Below are 21,828 nucleotides of genomic sequence, written 5' to 3'. Positions count from 1 at the left end.
TGATGAGAAGCCAAGGACAATGGCACTGGGTTTTGATCCTACTGCATGTACTGGCTTTGTGGGAGCCTAGCTTGTTTGGATGCTCACCTTTCTGGACCTGGATGGAGGGGGGAGGGCCTTGGACTTTTCACAGGTCAGGGAATCCCGACTGCTCTTCAGACTCGAGAGGGAAGGGAAATGGAGTGGGGGGAGGGGAGAGGAGTGGGAGGAGGAGGAAGGAAATGGGAGGCGGGGAGGAGGCAGAAATTGTTTCAACAAAAAAAATAAAAATAAATAAATAAATAAATACAAAGGAATTTGTTCGTTTGCTCCTCACGGCCCTTCCGAGACATAAGGTATGAGTACTGTATGATAGTACCCTGACCCAAGTCAAGCAGAGGCCATCAGGATAGGAGTTTAGGTAGAAATTAAGAGGCCAGAAGTGACATTTAGAGGTTATACAACCAAAGAGGAGGGGACTGAATAGGAACTTAGATGTTATGAAGAGTGTTCACAAAAGATCTTGGACTCCCAGAAGTGGAGATTGCTGGGAAGTAAAGCTAGAACTTCAAAGACAAGGATCATAAATCAAAAATTTCAAGACTTTAGCTCATCCTGCAGACTATGGTATGGTGTGGTGTGGTGGAACCATAACAAACTAAGCCGTATGACGACTGCTTAGAAACACTAATGAGTCCTTGAGCCGTTATAGTGTTGCTAATTTGGAAGCCGAATCTGATAGTTCAGTGCAAAGTCTGCTGGCTCGTGCAGCCGAGCTCACCTGGAGGTGAATCAGATATTCCGGGATGCGCTGCACGATGTGAAATAACAGGGTGTAGATGTCAGATTTGATCTCCTCATCACCCTGAGTGGGAAAAAAAGGGGTCACTCTTCAGGGTCCCCACCCTGCAAACAGAACCCCAGAGATCCCTCCCACCAGATAGGAAATGCTTATTTCCAAAGCATCTTCTAACTGGAGAGGCCACACGCTCAGGGTCATGCCCAAAGAGACAACTCTTCTCCAGCAGGCAACATAACATGTACTTCTTTTGAATTGATGCAAGTTTCCAAGCGGTCCCTTCCTTCCCCGACCCTTCTAAAGTCAGTGCTAGGTAGAAGTAGGCACTCAGTAAGCTGTGCTTGAATTAAATGAATGAATTAAGGTTTTCCAGCAAGTCTTCTACTAATACTCAGTAAGTGTGAACGCGTCTCTCAAGAGTGGAGACAGGAAAGTGATTAGGAATTGGTGAGTAAGTCTAGAAGCAGAAAATACAATGGTCTCTATACGTTCCCTTCTTTTCCTTGCTCCAGACATTCACTGAATGCTAGCATGAGACAGTCGTTTTGGTTGGGAGGACTCGGGGAGGTGAAGCAGAAAGTAAGACATAGGCTTCCGTCTCCTGTGAGCTGCAGCTACTCTCGGCTTTGGGACTCTGGTGGTCTATGTTCTTGTTGACTTAAAATAACAAAATGAATATGCCTATCTTTTTTATTTCTAATTTCTTATTCATATATGGGTTTCGGGAGAAGCTTGGTGTTAGGGAAATTCCTAGGAACCCACAAGGATGACTCCAGCTAAGACCTGTAGCAGTCTTAGCAGGAGAGGGTACCTGAACTCGCCTTCCCCTGTGATTAGACATGCATATCAAACACCTAATAAATAAACCACTGAAGTGGCCATGCTAAAAGGAGTATGATGCAGCCACTTGACAAAGGACAATCTGAGTCCAGAACTGAGACCCGTATTTTCTGAGCCTGAAAACAACACATGGAGAACTCTGGACTACCTACATGCTTTGTCCGTAGTTCAGTGGAGTGGATCAGAGGGTCATTAAAGCATTGCAAGGACCAGAGCATAGCTCCGATCCTTTATTGGACTCCTTTAACACAGAAGAGGGGCAGTAGTAACACGGCCAAGGCATTCCTCGGCCTGGAACACAAGCTCACAGGACACACGCTATACTGTTGAGTGACCGGCGACATGATACAGAGAGAGAATGGGTACACAAAGGACAGCTGTGCATAGAGTTGACGTACCTCCTTCAGAACCACAACATGAACCAAGGAGATGCACTCGGGTAAATCCCTCAGGTAGGCGACATAATAATCCAAGAAATTATTCTTTAAAACAAACACAAAAATGCAGGGTAAGAACCTGAAAACAGGAATGACAACATTTTTATACTACCATGAACATAAAAAGGAGCAGAACTCAGAGAATATTTTCACAATTTAACTGTGTTCTTTATTTGCTCTTGGGGGTTTTATTTATCTTCTCTATAAAGATTTAGTTTTATTTTATGTGTGTTGAGTGTTTGTCTACATGTATTTATGTACCCCATGTCAATGCCTGGTGCCCTCAGAAGCCAGAAAGTCTCAAATATCCTGGAATTAAGGTTAGAGATGGTTGTGAGTGACCATCCAGGTTATCATAACCAACCCCAATCCTCCGCAAGAGCAGCCAGTGCTCTTAACCTCTGAGCCATCTCTCCAGCCCCTTGTTAATCTTTTTTTTTTTAAATTGTTTCCTTTGATTGATGTGGAATTCTAAACCCCAAAAATTATGTTTATAAATGTTTGTTTACATTTAAAGGGGGATATGATAGAGAGATGAATACTTTGCATTGGTATGGACATTAGTTTATAGATACAAATTTAAGATCAATTTTGTTATATGTATTGATTAAGGTATTGTATTTGTGCAGCTCATTTAAAAATGTAATGTATAATTAAAATACAGGTTAATAGTCATCTATAATAGTCAAACTTGTAGTCATGCTGGTTAGGTTTTCTATAAGTACAGAGATATATTTCAGAATGTTTAAGAACTTAGGACTTTTCATGACAATGAGACACATCTGCTCCTGGCAGCACCAATTACTTTAAGAGGAAGATGGGAGCTCCTTTGGCCAATAGCCTTAAAAATACCAGCCCACTTAGGCATGGTCTCTTATATTATAAATGCAGCTGTAAAGTGTGCTCTCATTGTCTTGCTTCTGGCTCTCGTTTCCAGCTGCTAGATTTGGTTCCTGTTGCCTGTTCGTGCAGAGGACTGTGATCTGTGAGTCTACCCCTAAATAAATAACCCTTTATTATATGTGATTCTGAACTAGTGTGGGATTATTTTGTAGCGTCCACCATCAGGCATTGAAGAGGCTCCTTATGGAACTGATAAGCCATTTTGGTAAGAAATTGCTCTTGCCTGAACTGTTTGATGGTATGCTGTGTGAACTGGGCATACAGGACCCACAGAAAAATGAGACAGTCCTTCAGGGTTCCTGCTTCATGAGAGAACTGCGAGACATCTTTCAGGACACAGAAGAAAGACACTGATGAACTTTGACAGCACAGGGCATCACAGATCTCCAAATTTCCTGCCAGATACTATGGCCTGTAGGCCTGCAGGCTGAAGATGGAAGCCACAGTGATACAGAAGAACTCTGGGTGACTGTCCAGGCAGCAAGATGTCTCTGTCAATTCTAGAGTTTTGGGAGTTGCCTACAATGCACTTCCTGTTTACTTAGGTAACATTATATTCTTCTGGAGTCTTTGATGGAGTTGAAGAATAGACAGGTTTTTTTTTCTTTTTTATTGATTTTATTGAGCTATACATTTTTTTCTGTTCCCCTTCTTCCCTACCCCCTCCACTTCAACTCTCTCCCATGGTCCTCATGCTCCCAATTTAATCAGGAGATCTTGTCTTTTTCTACTTCCCATTTTATAAGATCCATATATGTCTCACTTAGAATTCTCATTGTTGTCTAGGTTCTCTGGGATTGTGAATTGTAGTCTGGTTTTCTTTGCTTTATGTCTAAAAGCTACTTATAAGTAAGTACATATGATATTTGTCTTTCTTGGTCTGGGTTAATCACTCAATATGCCTAGATCCATCCATTTGCCTGCAAATTTCAAGATGTCGTTATTTTTTTCTGTTGTGTAGTACTCCATTGTATAAATGTACCACATTTTCCTTATCCAAAACAATATAGTTATAATTATCGTTTTCCTTAGTTATGATAAAAGATAAAGTAGATACAAATATTATAACTGTAATTCTTGCTTGGTACCTGTTTTGCTATATGTAATTTTACTATGTTAAAATTAAAACCATCCTTTTTATTTAGACAGAAAAGGGGAAACCTTACCTCATCGTTTGTCAACTTCAGGAATAAATCTCCAAGGACTCCTTGGCGTGGCCATTTCAGGACCCTCTCCTGCAGGGCATGAAGTAAATCCAAGTGCTGCTGGACGAGGTAGCGCAAGGAGCCAGGGAAAAGGCTTGAAAGAGAACAAAGGAAGAATTACTCAAAGGTCCCATAAAAAACAACCCAGGAGGCCCCATTTTCAATCATCCAAAACACTCTCACAGGTCTGTATTAGGGTTTTGAATTTCTTTTCAGCAAAGTGTCTCTCCTCTGACAGTGAAAGTCTGCTTTACTGGTGGCCCCTTATGCAAATGTGAATTGACTAACTAATAAAGAACATATCACAGGAATGTCTTGCTGAAAACCAACCTGGGACAGTTTCATGTATGCCACACTCTATAGAAATCCTAAAGGAATCCTTTCCAGAGTTTTAGATTCCAATACACAGCAATCTATTCTTAGCTACAGGCTAGAAGAACGCCACTTGGGTCAGGGATAAAGTTAGGTTAACATTGCAGCTAGAGGGTCAGGGTGTTGGGGCAATGAAGGACCTTGCATATCTTTTTCTTTCTGCTCTAAAGAGGCACACTGGACAAAGACGCCGTGTTGTCTGTGATTGGAAGCGTCACCCCAGTCCTTGGCATCCATCCTCGGACCGGACCGCCAATAGAGCCAATGGAGCAGAATTCTCCATCTCAAGTCCCCTCCCCCTGGGAGTTGCCTTGGGCAGGACTCCACTTTGGGGCTCCAATTCCCAGCCTGCCAAGCGCCAATCTCTCCCCAGGGAGGGTCAGGACCACTCCCACAGGCTATTTAGGCTCAAGCTGGAAAAATGAACACAAGGTTTTGGGTTTTGCAAGTGTTCTCTCTATCCCTCCCCCATGCTCCCTGCCACCCGAGAGTGCTGCATGTATTAACTGTGGGTATTTTAATCCAGTCTAATCTGGTTTGATTGGAGTTCTTTGCACAGGTGGAGATTTAAGATTTTAAGATTTTTCCTAACAGATGGAGGTCCCCCACTGAAAGGGTCCATTTTTTTTCCCCGTGGGCCCAGGGCCACGTGCTGAAAAACGCCCTTTTCACCAGGCAAGATTGACTTCACTCGGTGAGTTCCCCTTTTTGCTTATGCCGGTAGAGTTTGGTAGGGTTCCCGGGGTGACCCATTTGCTTTTCAGGCTGAAGTCATGGGCCCACGCCAAAAGCCTGACCCACGAGGCTGAGCCAGGCTTAGCTGAGGTGAATTTTGATTGGCCAGGGATGCCTGCCATTCAATTTTCACAGCCCCATTTTCAGATCAAGAGCTGTCTCAGTGGATATGCTATGACAGACGAGTTACACAGGCATGTGCTTCTAATGAGTTTCTTGCGATTCCAAAAAATGGCTGTTTACAAAGAGCCTTTTTTTTTTTTTTTTTTTTTTTTTTGGTTTGGTTTTTCGAGGCAGGGTTTCTCTGTGGTTTTGGAGCCTGCCCTGGAACTAGCTCTTGTAGACCAGGCTGGTCTCTAACTCACAGAGATACGCCTGCCTCCGCCTCCCAAGTGCTGGGATTAAAGGTGTGCGCCACCACCGCCCGGCCCTTGAGACAGGGTTTCTCTGTAGCTTTGGAGCCTGTCCTGGCCGGGTAGTGGTGGCGCACACCTTTAATCCCAGCACTCGGGAAGCAGAGGCAGGCGGATCTTTGTGAGTTCAAGGGCAGCCTGGTCTACAAGAGCTAGTTACAAAGATCGTTTTAAATTGGGGCTAAAGCTCAGTAACTCACCATTTCCAGATGCTTGCTCCTGCCCCCCTTCCACTCCTCCACTGATTCAAAGCCCAAGGTTTGTCCTGCCCCCACTTCTGCCTCTCCGCAGCCCAGACAGCTCCAGCACTATACCCAGAGATGCGGCTGGCTCCCGTCCTTTCCAAATTCGGGGATCTAAACCTGACCACCTTTCCATTGGCCGAGGACAACGGAGGCCATCTCCGTTCCTTCCAAACAGCGCCCACCCACCAGCTGTTTGCTATGCCTCCCTGGCTTCTGCCGCGATGATGGGATCACTCTGGGCCCTTTCCCCCTCTAGCTCTTTGTCTGGGACTCTCTACAACAGATTTGTTTCTTCCCCTGTCCTTCCACTTTAAAACTGTATGGATGTTTCGTCCTTACGTTTCTGTTCCCTCTTGCAGCGTCTGCTAGTCTGGCCCTTAATGGGATCACCTCTGTGCTTTTCTGGTTTTTGTCACCTGCCTATGCCAAAATTTTGGGTTGGTCAGCTGACAAAATACTTTATTTGTCTCCCTGTTAAAATAATGTGGCCACAGTATGTCTGTGAAACTCTATAGATGTTTCTGTGTGCATGTGTGCTCATTTTAAGATTCTTTGACTTGTTAAAATATTCCTTTTCACCTTCTTACACTTACTAGCACTGATAAACTGTAATTAATTGGATAAAATACATGCCTAAATTTAGCTTACATGCCCAGTTTAAATACCAGCTAATGGTACCTAGTTCTAAAGTGCCTTTACAGATCTGAGAGTATGGCATTTATCAAAAGAGCTTCTAACACAGACATGGAGCTCCACAGCAACCTATAGCTCCTCCAAGAAGATGCATGGCTACAGGACCTTCTGCCTCCAGGCTTGCCCTTGACCTTGGCAAAGCCACTCACACAGCAAAAACCAGCCTTTCACCTCTTCAGCTTCATGGATGCTTCACCCAGGGAGTCGATCTCCTCATCCTGCCAAGACAGGTTGACTAACCTCCCCCCCCCCCCCCCCCCCGCCGCCCCAACACACACAGGAAAAATCTTTGGGCATCTCGTACTCAACAGCTAACAGCAAGCACTGCTGGTGTTCTCCAAGGACTAAGGAGAGGATTTGGAATTGCCTGCATAGCTAAAAAGCTGTTGCATTTCTGTTCATTTATCCCTCTCAGATCTGTCTAATGGCATTTGATAATTTAAGGTACTATTTACTTATTACTTCATCCATGACATTTAATGAAGTTTCCTGCTAAAATACTGGCTTCGTAGTCCAGGATTAACAGGTTTCAGGTGTTTCTTCAGAGGTTCAGAGTTCCCAGTTTCCTTTGTCTTCCAAAATGTTCATGCCTTTTAACCTAAAGCAATAGCCTTTTGCTATGACACCAAGATGTAAATCTGTTCCAGTTCTCTTACAGATACTACACAGGTCCCTGGAAAAGTTCAACTGCTGAATCAAAAATCAGGTCTAGTGAAAAACTAATAGTCTCCAGAGCCTACACTAACCCCAGCCAGCACATTTTACAGGTCACTCCTGATGTCTGGGTCAAGACCAACCTACAAAGCACTCCCCAGACAACGCCGAACACCTGTACCAGCTCCTGGGACTTCACCATTGGTACCAACTCATCTGGATCAAGGACACCTGAGAACTAAAATCTGTTTTTTCTCCTTGCCACCTTCTCATCTCCCTCACAAAGCAGCTGCCTGAGGACTCCAGGACGACAGCAAACCAGATGCTGCCGCAGCCACACCTCTGGCTGAGCGTGAGCACACCAACTCCCCTCTCTCCCACGTCACCCCATGCCCACAAGAAGTAGCCAGACTTGAGCTGATGCCCCTATATCCAAGGACTCTGGGATGTGTGATTGAAAGTGAGCCCCCAGCCCCCTGATACCCCCATATCCATGGAGTCTGGGATGATTGGAGGTGTCCCTCCAGTCCCTGGCATCCATCCTAGGGCCGCCAGTGGAGCCCCCAAAGGAGCAGAATGCTCCATCTCAAGTCCCTGGAAGTTGCCTTGGGCCGGACTCCACCTCTCAGCCTGCCAAGTGCTGACTCCTCCCCGGGGAAGGTCAGGACCACTCCCTCAGGCTATTTAGGCTTGAGTTGGAAAAAGGAACACAACATTTTGGAATTTGCCTGTGCTGTCCCTCTGTGTTCCCTGCACCGTGCTCCCTGCCTCCTGAGAGTGCTGCTTTTTAAAATGCAGGCGTTTTAATTCAGTCTAATCTGCTTTGATTGGAGTTCTTTTGCAGAGAGGCCCATCTTAAGATTTTTTCCTAACAGTCTGTGTTCTGTCAACGATAGACTAGGGCTGATCAGCCCCTTCCTCGTGTTTTATGAAGCCTCTTTCCTACTTCAAATCTCTTTCCTCTACCTGCTGGTGCACTTTATTCCTTCCTTCATTTGTTTGTTTGTTTTGGTTTCCAGGCAGGGTTTCTCTGTATAGCCCTGGCTGTCTTGGACCTTGCCCTGTAGACCAGGCTGGCCTCAAACTCACAGAGATCCTCCTGCCTCTGCCTCCCGAACGCTGAGATAAAAGGCATGTGCCGCCATGCCTGGTTATGTGTCTCATTTTTAAGCCCAGAGGAAATGAAGAAGTGAGAAGTCGAAGAATGCTGGGGAGGAGAAAAGAGAGACAACAAGAATCATCTAAGCCTTTGATTCTAGGGGGAAGGGGAGCTGGGAATAGGGAAGGACAATATAAGCAGGGGTCGGCAGGAACAAGACAAGAAGCAGAAGGCAATGGAACTAGCTGCACAGCAGCAAGGATCTGAGCTCTAATTTGATGGCCCAGGGAAATTCCAAGTAGATTTCCTCAGGCTTCCAACACAATGCATTAACGAAGATACGATGGCCTACTCGTCTCTGAAAGCTTAACTGTCATGGATGTACATGTGTGGAACATCAAGGTGATTTGGCCACAAGCAGTCCTCTGTCATTAAACAGGATGTCGGATTCAGAGACAGGTCTGTTTTTGTTTTGTTTTTTAACCCATTTCTAAGCAAAGCAAAGACTTCCATGGAGCTGTCGCTCAGAGAAGTGACAAACACCAGAATAGGGTTCTGAGTTATCTCATGAAAAATACGGGGAGGGTTGAAGCAACTGAGGACTCTTGAACACTTCACTGTTTCCTAGAGGAAGCCCAAGACTATATTTTATAGGTCTGAAAGAGGTGGTCATGTCAGGCTTGAATGTCGAGTTGTCACCGCTGTCTTAAATCCAAGGTTGTTTCCAGTAGGGCAGCAAATACTGACGCCTTGAGGCTTGTGATGAGGGAAGTCATCAAATAAATTCTCATGGAAAAAATTGCCAATAGATGTAGTTAAACGGCATCAACGTCTCAGAAAAGCTTATTAAAAAGAATATAGTGAGGGGAAGAGGATAATGAAACCCTTGCTGTAGGATAGTAGAAGGCGACACTGCACTTTAAGTAACAACCCTCTGAGTTGAAGCCCTTGCTGCTTGACTGAGGAAAAGCAGAAAGAGGGTTACCATGACAACCAATATGGACTGCATTGTCATGTGTGGAATAAGGATTATCTTACCTCTATTGGAGATTATATAACAGCCTATTTATTTATTTATTTATTTATTTGTTGGTTTTTCAAGACAGAGTTTCTCTGTGGCTTTGGATCCTGACCTGGAACTAGCCCTTGTAGACCAGGCTGGCCTTGAACTCATAGAGATCCACCTGCCTCTGCCTCCCGAGTGCTGGGATTAAAGGCATGCGCCACCACTGCCCAGCCTTTTTATTTTTAATTGCATAAGATTATAGGTCCACTCAGTCCTCAATGATAGAGAACACCCCAAGTGAGCTGACTAAAAAGGACTTGACTATTCAGGGAACTAGAAACTTATTTAGCATCCCTGTTTGACACATCAACAGAGATCTGAAGTAAGACTTGCTGGACTCTTCAAGAGAAAAGCCTAAATTCTGACATAGGAAGTGATGCATTCAATGCATCTGGTTCTCCAAAAGCCCTAATGCATTACTGTTGATAAGAATGGTATCCTAGAAGCCACGAGACCCTTAGAAAAACTGGGGGGCTTGGAAAGAGCTCAGGGGACAGGTTAAGTGGGTCTGCCTTTGGCTTCTGGCACTAACAGGCCATGTGGCTATGAGCATCTCCAGACCTTAGCGTCCTCCTCTAAAATGTAGACATCACAGTTCTGATGATTCTTTTTCCAGTGTGACGCTAGTGCCCAGGCTTCCTGAGTAGTAACTAAGTGCTCTGCCCCAGGGCTGGCAAAGAGTCGTGAAGATCCAGATCAAGTGTAGAGCGCAGGACCAGGACACTGTTCCAGGACACAAGCTTATTTCTCACCTTTATCCAAGACGCCCAGATTCATAGAAACTAGAAGGAGACGCTGCTACTTAGGATCCTAGGTACAGAAGCAAAGTCACACCAAAAGGTCGATTTCAGTTTTCCACCTGAGTCACGGAAACTGAGCGTGTGTTTGGCAAAACAAAAAAGCTGGAGTCCAGAACCTTCCTGGAGCCCCAGAGGAGCAGGTGGGAGAGTAAACCAGGCTGTTCTGGAGTCGCTGGGTGGGAAATCAAGGGGCCAGATGGAGTAGGAAGAAACAAAATCCAGGCCGCCGAGGAAAGGTGAAGCAAGCGTCTAGAGCCATCACTGTAAACAAGGGTTTGGCCATGTCGACCCTTCTGTTCTCTATGCTTTGTCTACCTCCATTCCTCGGAATCAGTCGAGACCCTTGAGAGATGTCGGGGAACAGTTCCTCGCCTCAGTCATTTAGATGGGAGTGGATGTTCGGGTTTGGGTAGGAGGGGACATCTCGTGGTGGTAAAGTCAAGTAAAATGGGAGGAGCATAAGGAACAGAACAGTGGGAGCATCGTTGGGTAGATGAACGAACTGTTCACCACCTTATGGAAGAAATGCTTACGGGAATAATCCAGACTTCCCGTTCATCAGGATTGTCCTTTCCCTTGCTTCACTCTGAATTAGCTCATTTTTATTACCTTAGTCCTTTCCTCTTTCCTGTTCTCTCCTAACAGAGGGAGTCGTGACATTAGGGCCAGCATGCTGGAAGCACTACTCCCCCCCCCCACCCCCAACACACACACATAGGCCCGCACTCCCATGCAGTATCTGGTGCTATGGGATCGCCTGAGTTCTATCAGCAGGTAGCATTGTCTAATGGCCCTTGGTACTCAGTGCTTCCATTTCCTGGGACTTGAGGGGAATCTATCACCCCTGAGGACACACAACGCCTCACTTTAAATTCCGGACAGACACATCACAGACTGAACGCCCCACAGATTATATTCATTATCTACTTGCTGAGAACCTAAGCTTGGGACTTTCTGTCACTGCCTATCCTCTTCTCAAAGGCTGTTTATGGGACTCTCTAGGCCCCAGTATACCCAAATGGAAATGGTGAAGAACTTACCTTAAATTTTACTCAATCTGAAAAGCAAAGGCAATGAGCACACGGGTACCTTCTCTCCTTGGAATTCCTCTTTCCATCGGAGCCCTGGAATGTTGCCTTTATCTTCAGGATCAGGGAGATGTTAATGACGTATTTCCGCTCAGATTCTAGCAGCTCCAGAGCCACAGTCTGCCTTTTTGCTTTAAAACAAACCCAAGGGGATTTTTTTGTTAATCAATTCCCTCCCAAACACTAAGCCAGGCAGGAAATCGATAAAAACACGTGGAAATCTGTGTCCCCCCTAGGATCGCATAAACTAGCTTGGTGGGGCACGCTTGTTATCCAGGAGTTGAAGGGAAGGCAAGAAGATGAGAAATCCAAGGTCATCTTCGGATATTTAACCAACACTTGAGACAGGGGGTGGGGCGGGGAGAGAAAGGCATCAGCATATTTGGGCAAGATGAAAAGCAGAACGGAAGCATAAGATTCATCAAGCAAAGCAAAGGACACAACATCATGTGACCGAAGACGGAGAACCCGCTAAGAAGCAGTAGAGGCTGATCCTGGAGACGCAGAAGCAAGTGAGGTAAACTTGCACCAATGGCACGAGCCTCCAGATTGCACTTCTGGATTGGTATACCCTGGCTTCACTCCATGAGAAATGGGAGAAGCAGCATTAGGGAAACCCTTGCCTGAGCTAAAGTTGTAGAAGGCAGAATCAGCAGCCAGTGAGAAAAAGAAACCCTTTGACCACATTCCCCTCAGGTCCCAGAGTGCCCGCAGCCTGGCTTAAACACTCTTGGCAGGAGACGGGCAGCTTGCCCCTTGATGCACTGAACTTCCCAAGTAGGACAGGATACCACACTAAGATATGGACATAAAGAGATCACTCACCAATATGCAACTTTGTTTGGTCGGAAGCATCACCTCAGCTCCTTGGTACCCCTTTATACAAAAAATAGTCTGGAATATTTAGCTGGGGGCTTCACCCCAGCTCCCGGCATAAGCTCCCTCTCCTGGGAATGGCCTCAGTCCAGACTCCACCTTCGAGAAAGCCCACCAAATGGTAACCCCTCTCCAGGGAAGGTCAAGACCACTCCCACAGGCTATTTAAACTGCCCCCCCACCCCAAGAGGATTAACACGTGGTCTCTGGGTTTCCGCATGGTCTCCCCTTGTTTCTCTTTCCCTCTCCATGTTTTCCCGGGGCCACCCGAGAGTATTATCATCTATTGCCCTCTATTAAACTTGGGTATCTTTGAATTCAGTTTGATTTGGTCTGATTTGGGATTATTTGTGTCAGAGGAGAGGTTTGTTGGCCAGAAGAAAATGCTTAACAAACTTTGCTACCTAATAGCTCACTATTGACAAGCTTGGAGAATACAAAATTCCAGGTTAGTTGGGGGCAGGGTGTTTGTTTCATTCTTTCTTCCTTCCTTCTTTTTATTTTGTTTCTTTATTTTGGGGGGGATAATATTTCTTGACCACATAAACAATTAAAGATACTGAGACATTTGAATAAGATTATACCATAGGAGAGAGGAAACAAATACACATGTATGTGAAATTAAATCTTACACTTAATATTCTCAAAAAGATATGCAAAATACTGTAGCCACTTAACAATTACTGGATGCTGTTTTAAAAGAGGAAACTTCTTGACATTTTTTAAAACATAGACAAATTTAAGGGTGGATCAAGTCAAAGACACCTCTCCCTCAGAGGAAGCCAAGCACAGAAGAGAAAGGCTCATTGAAGAAAAATTTGACCTGTGGAAAAATGAAGTCAGGGAACCCAACACTAAATTAGAAGCACCAAAGAAAAGGAAAACTATGGCTCAGATAATATTACAAAATTAATAGGGAGGGGGTATCCCAGGACATGTGCTGCCAGAGAGCCCCGTTGTCCTCTGCATAAATAATAAAAAAGATTGCACTTCAACATGAGGACCACCACATCCTTGGGAAGCTGCATCACTTCAGGGATAAAGGGAAGACCCTAAAAGTTACCAGATGGAGGGGCCAGCAAGAGGGCAAAGACACTTGCTGCTATACCTAAGGACCTGAGTTCCACCCTCAGGACCTAAATGGTAAAAAGACAGAACTGCCTCTCAAAAGTTGTCTTCTGGCTTGCTCAAAGTAAAGTGTGTGTGTGTGTGTGTGTGTGTGATATTTAGTATTTTATATAACAGATTCAATTCCTGCCTTTAAAATAATGTTAGCAGACAGCAATACTGGATCACATTCAAAGAACTGAAGACGAGAGCAAGGCTGGGCTTCCCAATAGCAACGTCAGGAGCTGAAAGACAGGGAGAACTGCTTCACACTGATGGGAAAAAATGGTTTTTCATTAAGCCAGAGTGACAGCACTGTGACGGGCCACAGTGGCAGTGAGGTGTCTGAATCTCTAAGCAAAATGCTTTAAAGATAAAAAGATATAAATGATAGCGTTTTTATTACATCAAGAAAAACAAAAGTCTCAGCACTGGTTGTAAGCGTCCGTGTGGGTGTTGGAAGCCAACTCGGGTCCTCTGGAAGAGTAACCAGTGCTCTTAACCACTGAGCCTTCTCTCCAGCTCTGGATTATGAATTTTTAAAAATGTGATAATGACACCAGTGTGGTTAATAAAAAAGAACTAACTACTAAAGGAATTACACGCACAATGTAGATGAATCTCAAAAACACATATTGAGAAAAAAGACACCAGGCAAAAGAGAACACACAAAGTATAAAGTATTATCCCATTGACATGAAGTTCAAGAACAGATGCAACCATACAGCAGGCACAGTGGTTCTCTACACAGATGCCGATGAAAATGAAGATGAGAGACATTCCTAGCATAAGAGAAATATGTATGATGATCTTGATAGTGATCACAGTCAATATTCATATGCAAATGTCAAGTTGGGAGGGTGAATGGGTTCTCCTTAAAGGTACGGCCGAGCCCCGTAGCCTGGAGCTTATGAGCAGCCCGAAGTGGATATTTTATAAAACAAAACAAAATGAGGATACAAAGTTTTCAGGGGGTGGAGCAACGAGGGAAGGAGCTAGAGGATGAGGGTAAATATGATCAAAATAAACTCTCAAAGAAGTAATAAAATATTTCTTTAAAGTCATAAGCTGAGGCCCACAAGATTGCTCGGTGGTTAGAGCACTTACCACACAATCTCCATGCTCACACAATAACCCACATCACTGTACAGACATACCTGTACATATACACCATATATACACATACGTGCTAAAAATTTTAAGTTTCAATGCAGCTCCATGAATTTTGGTCTATGTAAATTAACTTTCAACCAAGTATTGTTTACAAAATAGCATAAAATATGAATCAATTGTGGTGGTTTGGATGAGAATGGCCCCCATTGGCTCATATAGTTGAATTCTTGGCCCTCAATTGGTAGAACTGTTTGGGAAGAATTGGAGGTGTGGAGGAAGTGTGTTACTGGGGGCAGGCTTTGATATTTCAAAGGCCTCATGTGATTCCCAGTGATCCCTCTCTCTGACTCCTAGCTGTGGGTCAGAATGTGAGCTCTCGGCCTCGCTGTTGCTCCTCCATCATGACCTCTGACCTTCTGAAACTGGAAGTCAAACTAAATGATTTCTTTGCCTTGGTTGTGATGTTCTACACAGCAACAGCAACCACGAAGCATTAAGACACAAGTACCAAGAGAAACTATCAAAAAGAATTCAAAGTGGCTGCTTTGTCTCTTGTTAATAATAATTTAAAAGCTTTTAGTTCTATTTAACTTTCATGTATTTGATTAAAATAATATTAAGAAAAATTATCCCCCCAAAAGTGGAGAACACTATTGCTAGTACTCATTAACTATATGAAGGAAAGGAAGGAGAGAGGAGGGGGAGGAAGGAAAACAAGAGCTTGTTGCAGTGTTCGACATTTTGGCGGCAGACTGTTAATAAATGATTGGCATATGGAAAATTCAATATCGCTGACTAAATAGATAATTCTCCAAGAACCTCGGCATTTTTTTCTTTTTTGCCGAAGCACTACCATGCAGAGTACCCTAAGTACCCAGAGTCAAGGTGGAGGTCCCACCAGGGTATGTGACCTCTGCTGGGTCAACTCTGTAGGCACTAGGGCCTTCGTCCTGAGAAGATACAAGGTGGTGTCACGTGTTCACTCCATCCACACCACCTGGGTTTCAGCCCTCTGTTCCAAGCCCTCACTCATCTTATTCTCTTGTATTTCCCCCCACCTCCCCCTCAGAACTTACCAGCTAGAGAGGTTTCACATAAGACATTTTCCAGGGAACTGTGTCTGCCCTGGCCAGCCTCCTTGAGTTTATCGGGGTGATCTTTTGTGACATACTCCTCGCCCCATTCTTTGCCCTCCTTAGGCTGTCTCCACAGGCCGGGTGTGTGATGGCCCTTGGACTGGATCTCAGCTGAGAGAGAAGGCTTAAGGTTTTCATCGGCTTCTGGATTTGTTGGGGTCACCCCTGAAAAACAATGCCTGCTATAAAGAATTTGCTTTAAAAAAAAAAGATTTTATTTATTATGTATACAGTGTTCTTCCTGCATACATGCCTACACACCAGAAGAGGGCACCAGATCTCATTATAGATGGTTGTGAGCCTCCATGTGATTACAGGGAATTGAACTCAGGACTTCTGGAAGAGCAGCCAATGCTCTTAACCTCTAAGTCATCTTTCCAGCCCCAAGAACTTTCATTTTTTTTAAAAAAAGAAAATAGCCAGATTGGGGGGGGGGTGCACGCCTTTAATCCCAGCACTCAGGAGGCAGAGGCAGGCAGATCTCTGTGAGTTTAATTAAGGTCAGCCTAGTCTACGAAACAAGTTCCAGGACAGCCAGGGTTACACAGAGAAGCCCTGTCTTGGAAAAAGAAAGGAAGGAAGGAAGGAAGGAAGGAAGGAAGGAAGGAAGGAAGGAAAAAGAGAGGAAGAAACTAGTGTTTGTTACTAAATCTTAACTAATATACTGCTAGCCAGATGGGTACCTCATCTCTAAAAGAGTAAATATGTCAACGAAGGGTTAAAAATTTCCCAAACTGCAATCAGTCACTTCTCACCTCTCTTTTTCTCTGGTCCACAAAATAAGGAAGCTTTTTCAATCCCAGCATGGTAGTCATGCCTGTATTTAATTTAGGAGATGGAGGCAGGAGGTTCAGGAATTGAATGCTGTCCTTAGCTTTGTAGAAAGATCGGAGCCAGCCAGGCTACACACACGAGACTGTGGCCCAGGAGACTAGACTACTAGACTAGGAAATTTATAGCATAGTGTGATTTAATGCAACACATTTGACTCCCTGGATCTATTTGCCTTCAGGTAAACACAGGAGGCGACAGTAGCACTTTTAGGAGGAAGTACAGAAAGGAGAGAAGGAAAGGTACCAAGGGCATCTGGGGAGTGGTGCAGGATGTTCTGTTTGCTATTTCATCCCTTTATCCTATGGATGCTAAGTTAGAAGAAACAGGAAACGGAAAGAATGGAGGGGGGATTAAATAATGTATGCGTTCCGGTGAATTATCAATGGAGTAGATTTTTGCATTAAACTATAAAGTATGTGATGCAAGAAAAATTTGTAGCCCTGTGGTGACGGCCCTCACCTTTAATTCCAGCACTCAGGAGGCAGAGGCAGGTGGATCTCTGTGAGTTCAAAGCCAGCCTGGTCTATAAGAGCTAGTTCCAGGACAGGCTACAAAGTTACAAAGAAACCCTGTCTTGAAAAACTGAAGAAGAAAAAATTATCATGAACTATTCCCCCGTGAGACTTTAGCAAATGTTAGATTATCAGTAATTGGAACAAGAAAGAATTAAAAACCCTGATTTGTTCCTCACAGTTACCAGTTCTCCTCCCCCAGCACCTGTGTGGGAACGTAGGTGAAAACGATGCTCACTCCTGTCCAGAACTGTGATTTCAATGCCAAGTGTCCTCACAAGGCCGTGGGTTGGAGGTGTGGTCAATGATGCAAGCAGTGGTCAGAGCGGGGCTTTGGGGAGTGGCTGGAGGAGGGTCTACCTCACTAGTAGGTTAATCCAACAATGGGTTCCATTTTTAGACTATTGGGAGTGATAAAATATGAAAGTGGGGAATATCTGGGAGAAATTGGTCACTAGGGATATGCTTTAGTAATGTGTAGCTTGTCCCCCATTCCTTCCTATTATTTCCTCTGCTTCCTGGGTGCCACGAAGGAAGCAGCATCTTAAGCCACAGCCTTCCCGTCATGCTATTCTGCTCATCCAAAGTCCACAGAGACAAGGCGAACTGACCTTGGATTGAAACATTTGGAATCAGGAGGTCAAGAAAACGTCTCCTCCCTGAAGTGTTTTTTCTCAGGTATTTGTCACAGTCAAGAAACTGATTAACATGTCTGAGTCCTTTCCTACAAGGCTCAGGATGGGCCAGTAGAGCAGGAAAGGTGCCTGGACCAGCTCTTGACTCAGCGGGGAAAGGGCTTGCCTTGTAAGCCCAACAGCCTGAGTTTTGTTCCTAGAAATCATAAAGGTGGAGTGAGAGAACGGACTCCACAGAGTTGTCCTCTGACCTCCATGTCTGTGCAGGAGCATGCGTACACACACTTTACACATACATAGAACAATACAAACTTAACCCAACAAGACGCACTTACCAGGACCCATCATCCCCTTCACGTTGCCATCTCCTACATGAACAGACCTGGACTCTTGGGCTGCAGAGAAAAGGAAAACTTTATTCAGCATCCTTTCTACCAACATGCATTAGGCAGGAAAGAGATCACAGATTTTTATAGTGTCATGAGTGATGCCAGCAAGGGAGCAGGGGGAGATGCAGTATAGTGGAGCCATAGTAGTTACTCCGCTGTTAGAGATGCCAACAAGTGATGCCTACTTCAAGAATCCAATAGGCTAAACACTAAGTTCTTCAAGTAGTACCCAGCATACATTAAGAGCAACTTACTGTTTAACTGTGATACGGATGGCATTGGTGCTGATGATGGCGGTGAGAAGAGGAGAAAGATGCCCGATGCTCTCTTCTCTGCCTATCTTTCCAACAGCTTCCATTTCGGTGTAAAAGCCCAAATCGCTCTGTGAGCACACAGTCCCAGAGCATATCTCTGAACCCACACTTGCTGCTTGCTTTTGAATCACCTCCCCTACTCGCACACCACCCACACATTAGTCTTCTTGTGATTCTTCTGAGTTTGCTAGCCATGCTCCCGTTAGGATGGCAACAGGGTCACAGAGGCTGCCTCTGCTATCAGGGCTGACTCTTCACTCGGCTCCACCGAGTCTGATGGGTGAACGCGAAGAGTGGCAGCCTGGTGTCCCTGCCTTCACGCTGCATCTGCCTGCTGTTGCCTTAAACTCAAGTCAGATTCCCATCCACCTTTGCACACGGACATGAGGTCATCTTCACAATACATAGTTGTTTAGTCCAAAATTTACCTACCTGGCTCTGTTTGTCCCCCTTTAAGGTGTAGGGCACCATGATAGAGTCGGACATTTTCTATACTTATAGGTACATCAACATCAACAGACAATCAACCACCAGCTTTTACAACACCCATTCAGGACCACTGGAGTGGCCCCTAAAAGTCCCCCATCACTGCTGTAAACCTGAAGGGATGTCCAGTGAGTACCCCAACTAACTCTGTTTTCTCCTCTAGCCTTTCTTTCTCTGGGTCACTTCACTTCTCAGCTTATTGAAAGTTCCAGAAACAAGAAGCCATGCAAACCATCAGCTCTTTAGCTCAAGCAAGACCCTCAGAGCCAGACTACAATTTGACCAAGACTGCCTGACTACACATGATCCTCCCAACCCATCCTCATGTGTTCTTTCTCCATATTTTCCTAGAGCTATTTGCTGGTTCTAAGAAAGCAAGGATTCAGATGATAACCCACCTTCAGGGCCACACTGAAATAAGACCCTTCCCTACTTCATCACTATTTGAATCTGATTGGACCACTGGGGCAAGAAGTAGCCTGATGTGGATGAACTAGCAAAGAAGAGACAGAAGAACACAAGGAGAGGGATGATCTAATGTCAAGGTCCAGAGGCCACAGAGCACATTGGGAGCAAGGCCTAAAGACTATAGGACTAAAGAAACTGCTTTTAGCCAGGTGGTGGGACACACACCTTTAATCCCAGCACTTGGGAGGCAGAAGCAGGAGGATCTCTGTGACTTCGAGGCCATCCTGGTCTACAAGAGCTAGTTCCAGAACAGGCTCCAAAGCTACAGAGAAATGCTGTCTTGAAGAAGAAAAAAAAAAGACTATAGGGATAGAAATAGGTACAATCAAAGAGAAGAGAATAGAAAAGCAGAGAGAGAGAGAGAGAATACATGGCCTTGGAAACTGTGAAGAAGTTTATACTAGGGGCATGGCGGTGCACTCTTTAATCCCAGAACTCAGGAGGCTGAGGCAGGTGGATCTCTGTGAGTTCAAGGCCAGCCTGGTCTACAGAGCAAGTTCCAGGACAGTCAGGGAGGGTTACACAGAGAAACTTTGTCTCAAGAACAAAAGGAAAAAAGAAAGAAATTTAGACTTTGGATCTGATAACAGTAAGAAACCAAAAAGGTAAATGTACAAGTAGGCAGAAAATAGAAAGAAAGTCAAAGAAGCATGGTATCAACCAAGAGAAGAAACGTTCTGAGAAAGCAGGCATCACAGGGATCGGATGCTGATGGGGAAGGGAAGGAGGGCTGGAGGGTTCAGTGGGCAAAGACACTTGTTGCTGAGCCTGGTGACCTGAGTTCTAGCTCCAGAAAAGCGGGAACTGATTCTCGCACAGTTGCCATCTGACTTCCGCATACTCACATCAAAAATAAATAAATGGGATCTTTATACCTTTATCTTACAAAGTCTATGTGGCAAGAACAGGTAAGGAAAGAGCTTTAGTGGAGTTGCAAGGGTAGGTGCCAATACTGGGAAGGTTGAATACGTAAAACATAAGAAAGAAGAAATGGATGGTGGAACCACATCATTCAAAAAAGTCAACTTCTAGGCCTGGGGATATAGGGATATAGGGACCGTACCTAATATGCAAAGCCTGAGACCTAGGTTAGGTCTCAGAGATTCTGAAGAAGTAGGGATGGGAGGGAGGAGATAATTGCATTTTAAAAATCTTCTTGAAGGCTTCTCAGGCTAGAAGATTCCAAGGGGCTTACTTAAGTTCCATAAAATGATATTTTCAGGGTCTGGAGAGATGGCTCAGGAGTTAGGAACCCTGTTGCTTTTGTAGAAGAAAGAGTTCAGTTCTCAGCACCTATACGATGGTACCCAATCCCCCATAACTCCAGTTCCAGCGTATCCATCTCCTGCTTCATACGCCCAGGTGCACCAGGCACACATGGCACACGTACATACATGTCGGCAAAACATCCGTCCATCCACATAAAATAAATAAACCTGACAAAACATCCGTTCATCCACATAAAATAAATAAACCTGACAAAAGAGCATCATCTCATTTTAGATGACATTTCAGACTTTTGAATTTTAAGGTACATGAATGAAGCATCCCATCAGAGGACACACAGACAAAAGGGATCTTTTCAAAGGAAGGGCAGGGCTGGAGAGATGGCTCTGGGGTTAAGAGCACCTACTACTCTTGCAGAGGACCCCAGTTCGTTTCCCAGAACCCACACTGGGGGTTTTATAACAGCCTCTAACTGTAGACCCAGGGAAATCTGATGTCTCTGCTGCTCTTACACACACACACACACAGAGAGAGAGAGAGAGAGAGAGACAGAGAGAGACAGAGAGACACACAGAGAGAGACACAGAGAGACACAGAGAGAGAGACAGAGACAGAGAGACACACAGAGAGAGACACAGAGAGAGAGATACATAATGTAAAATAACTAAAAATAAATATTTTAAAAAGGAAAGAAAAGAAGGGTTAACCATCTGTGGCAAACAGTGTCTAAGATGGCTCCCTGGTTGTCCTTACCCCCAGACATCCCCTTCCTGGGATTCCTGCCTGTGAGTGGTGCCTGATTTAATGATTATCTTCTGATGGATAGACTATGGCAGGAAGGCTGAGCTGCTTCCTCCAAAACTAGGTTATCAAAAGCTATAGTTTTGTCTTGAACATCCTGTTGGGGCCAGGTGTCATGCTGCAGATACCCACGTCACAGGGACTACTCCACCATGTGGGTACGTCTGGAAGAAGATGTCTTCTAGAAATACAACCCTCATATGACAACAGCTGTGGCCAGCACTTCGATGGCAACCTACGTCATGGCAGACCCCAAGTGAGTGGTACCCAGATCAACTGTGACCAGATTCCTGGCTCAGAGAAACTGAGGTAATGAATGTTTGCTCCTTGAAGCTACGAAATTTGGGGAAAACAGACAGCAATCACACCACTGTATCATTTTTTTTAAAAACGGGATAAACTAACATTTTCTGAGAGTTTGATCCTTTAGTCAGCAATGGAGGAGAACAAAACTATGAGATGTCCCTATCATGAGGCGGGAAGGAGAGGCTGCCAGTGAGCAGATCACTTCAATCCAGCCTGTGAGAAAGTTCTGATCACACCAGCCCGATGACTTGAATTTGATCTGAAATTCATGGTGGGAAGAGAGAGTCACAGCCAAA

General features: G+C 44.8%; 1 protein-coding gene across 9 annotated transcripts in view; it reads right to left on the bottom strand.

Moving 5' to 3' along the window:
• Arhgef33 (Rho guanine nucleotide exchange factor 33) overlaps window positions 1-21,828 on the bottom strand; it is an 87,343-nt gene that overhangs the window by 18,562 nt on the left and 46,953 nt on the right. For all 9 annotated transcript variants that reach the window (XM_041630947.1, XM_041630948.1, XM_041630951.1 and 6 more), the window contains 6 exons: window positions 17,877-17,936; window positions 15,501-15,725; window positions 11,330-11,459; window positions 4,125-4,257; window positions 2,017-2,100; window positions 761-844 (listed from right to left, as the gene is read on the bottom strand). In XM_041630947.1, coding sequence (XP_041486881.1) covers window positions 761-844; window positions 2,017-2,100; window positions 4,125-4,257; window positions 11,330-11,459; window positions 15,501-15,725; window positions 17,877-17,936 — 716 coding nt within the window. The remainder of the gene's footprint in view (window positions 1-760; window positions 845-2,016; window positions 2,101-4,124; window positions 4,258-11,329; window positions 11,460-15,500; window positions 15,726-17,876; window positions 17,937-21,828) is intronic.

Source organism: Microtus oregoni, unplaced genomic scaffold, assembly GCF_018167655.1.
Source record: "Microtus oregoni isolate MIOR12 unplaced genomic scaffold, Mior012 000036F_ref0000092, whole genome shotgun sequence".
In the NCBI taxonomy this organism is placed as follows: Eukaryota; Metazoa; Chordata; class Mammalia; order Rodentia; family Cricetidae; genus Microtus; species Microtus oregoni.
This window is presented reverse-complemented; position numbering and strand designations above follow the sequence as displayed.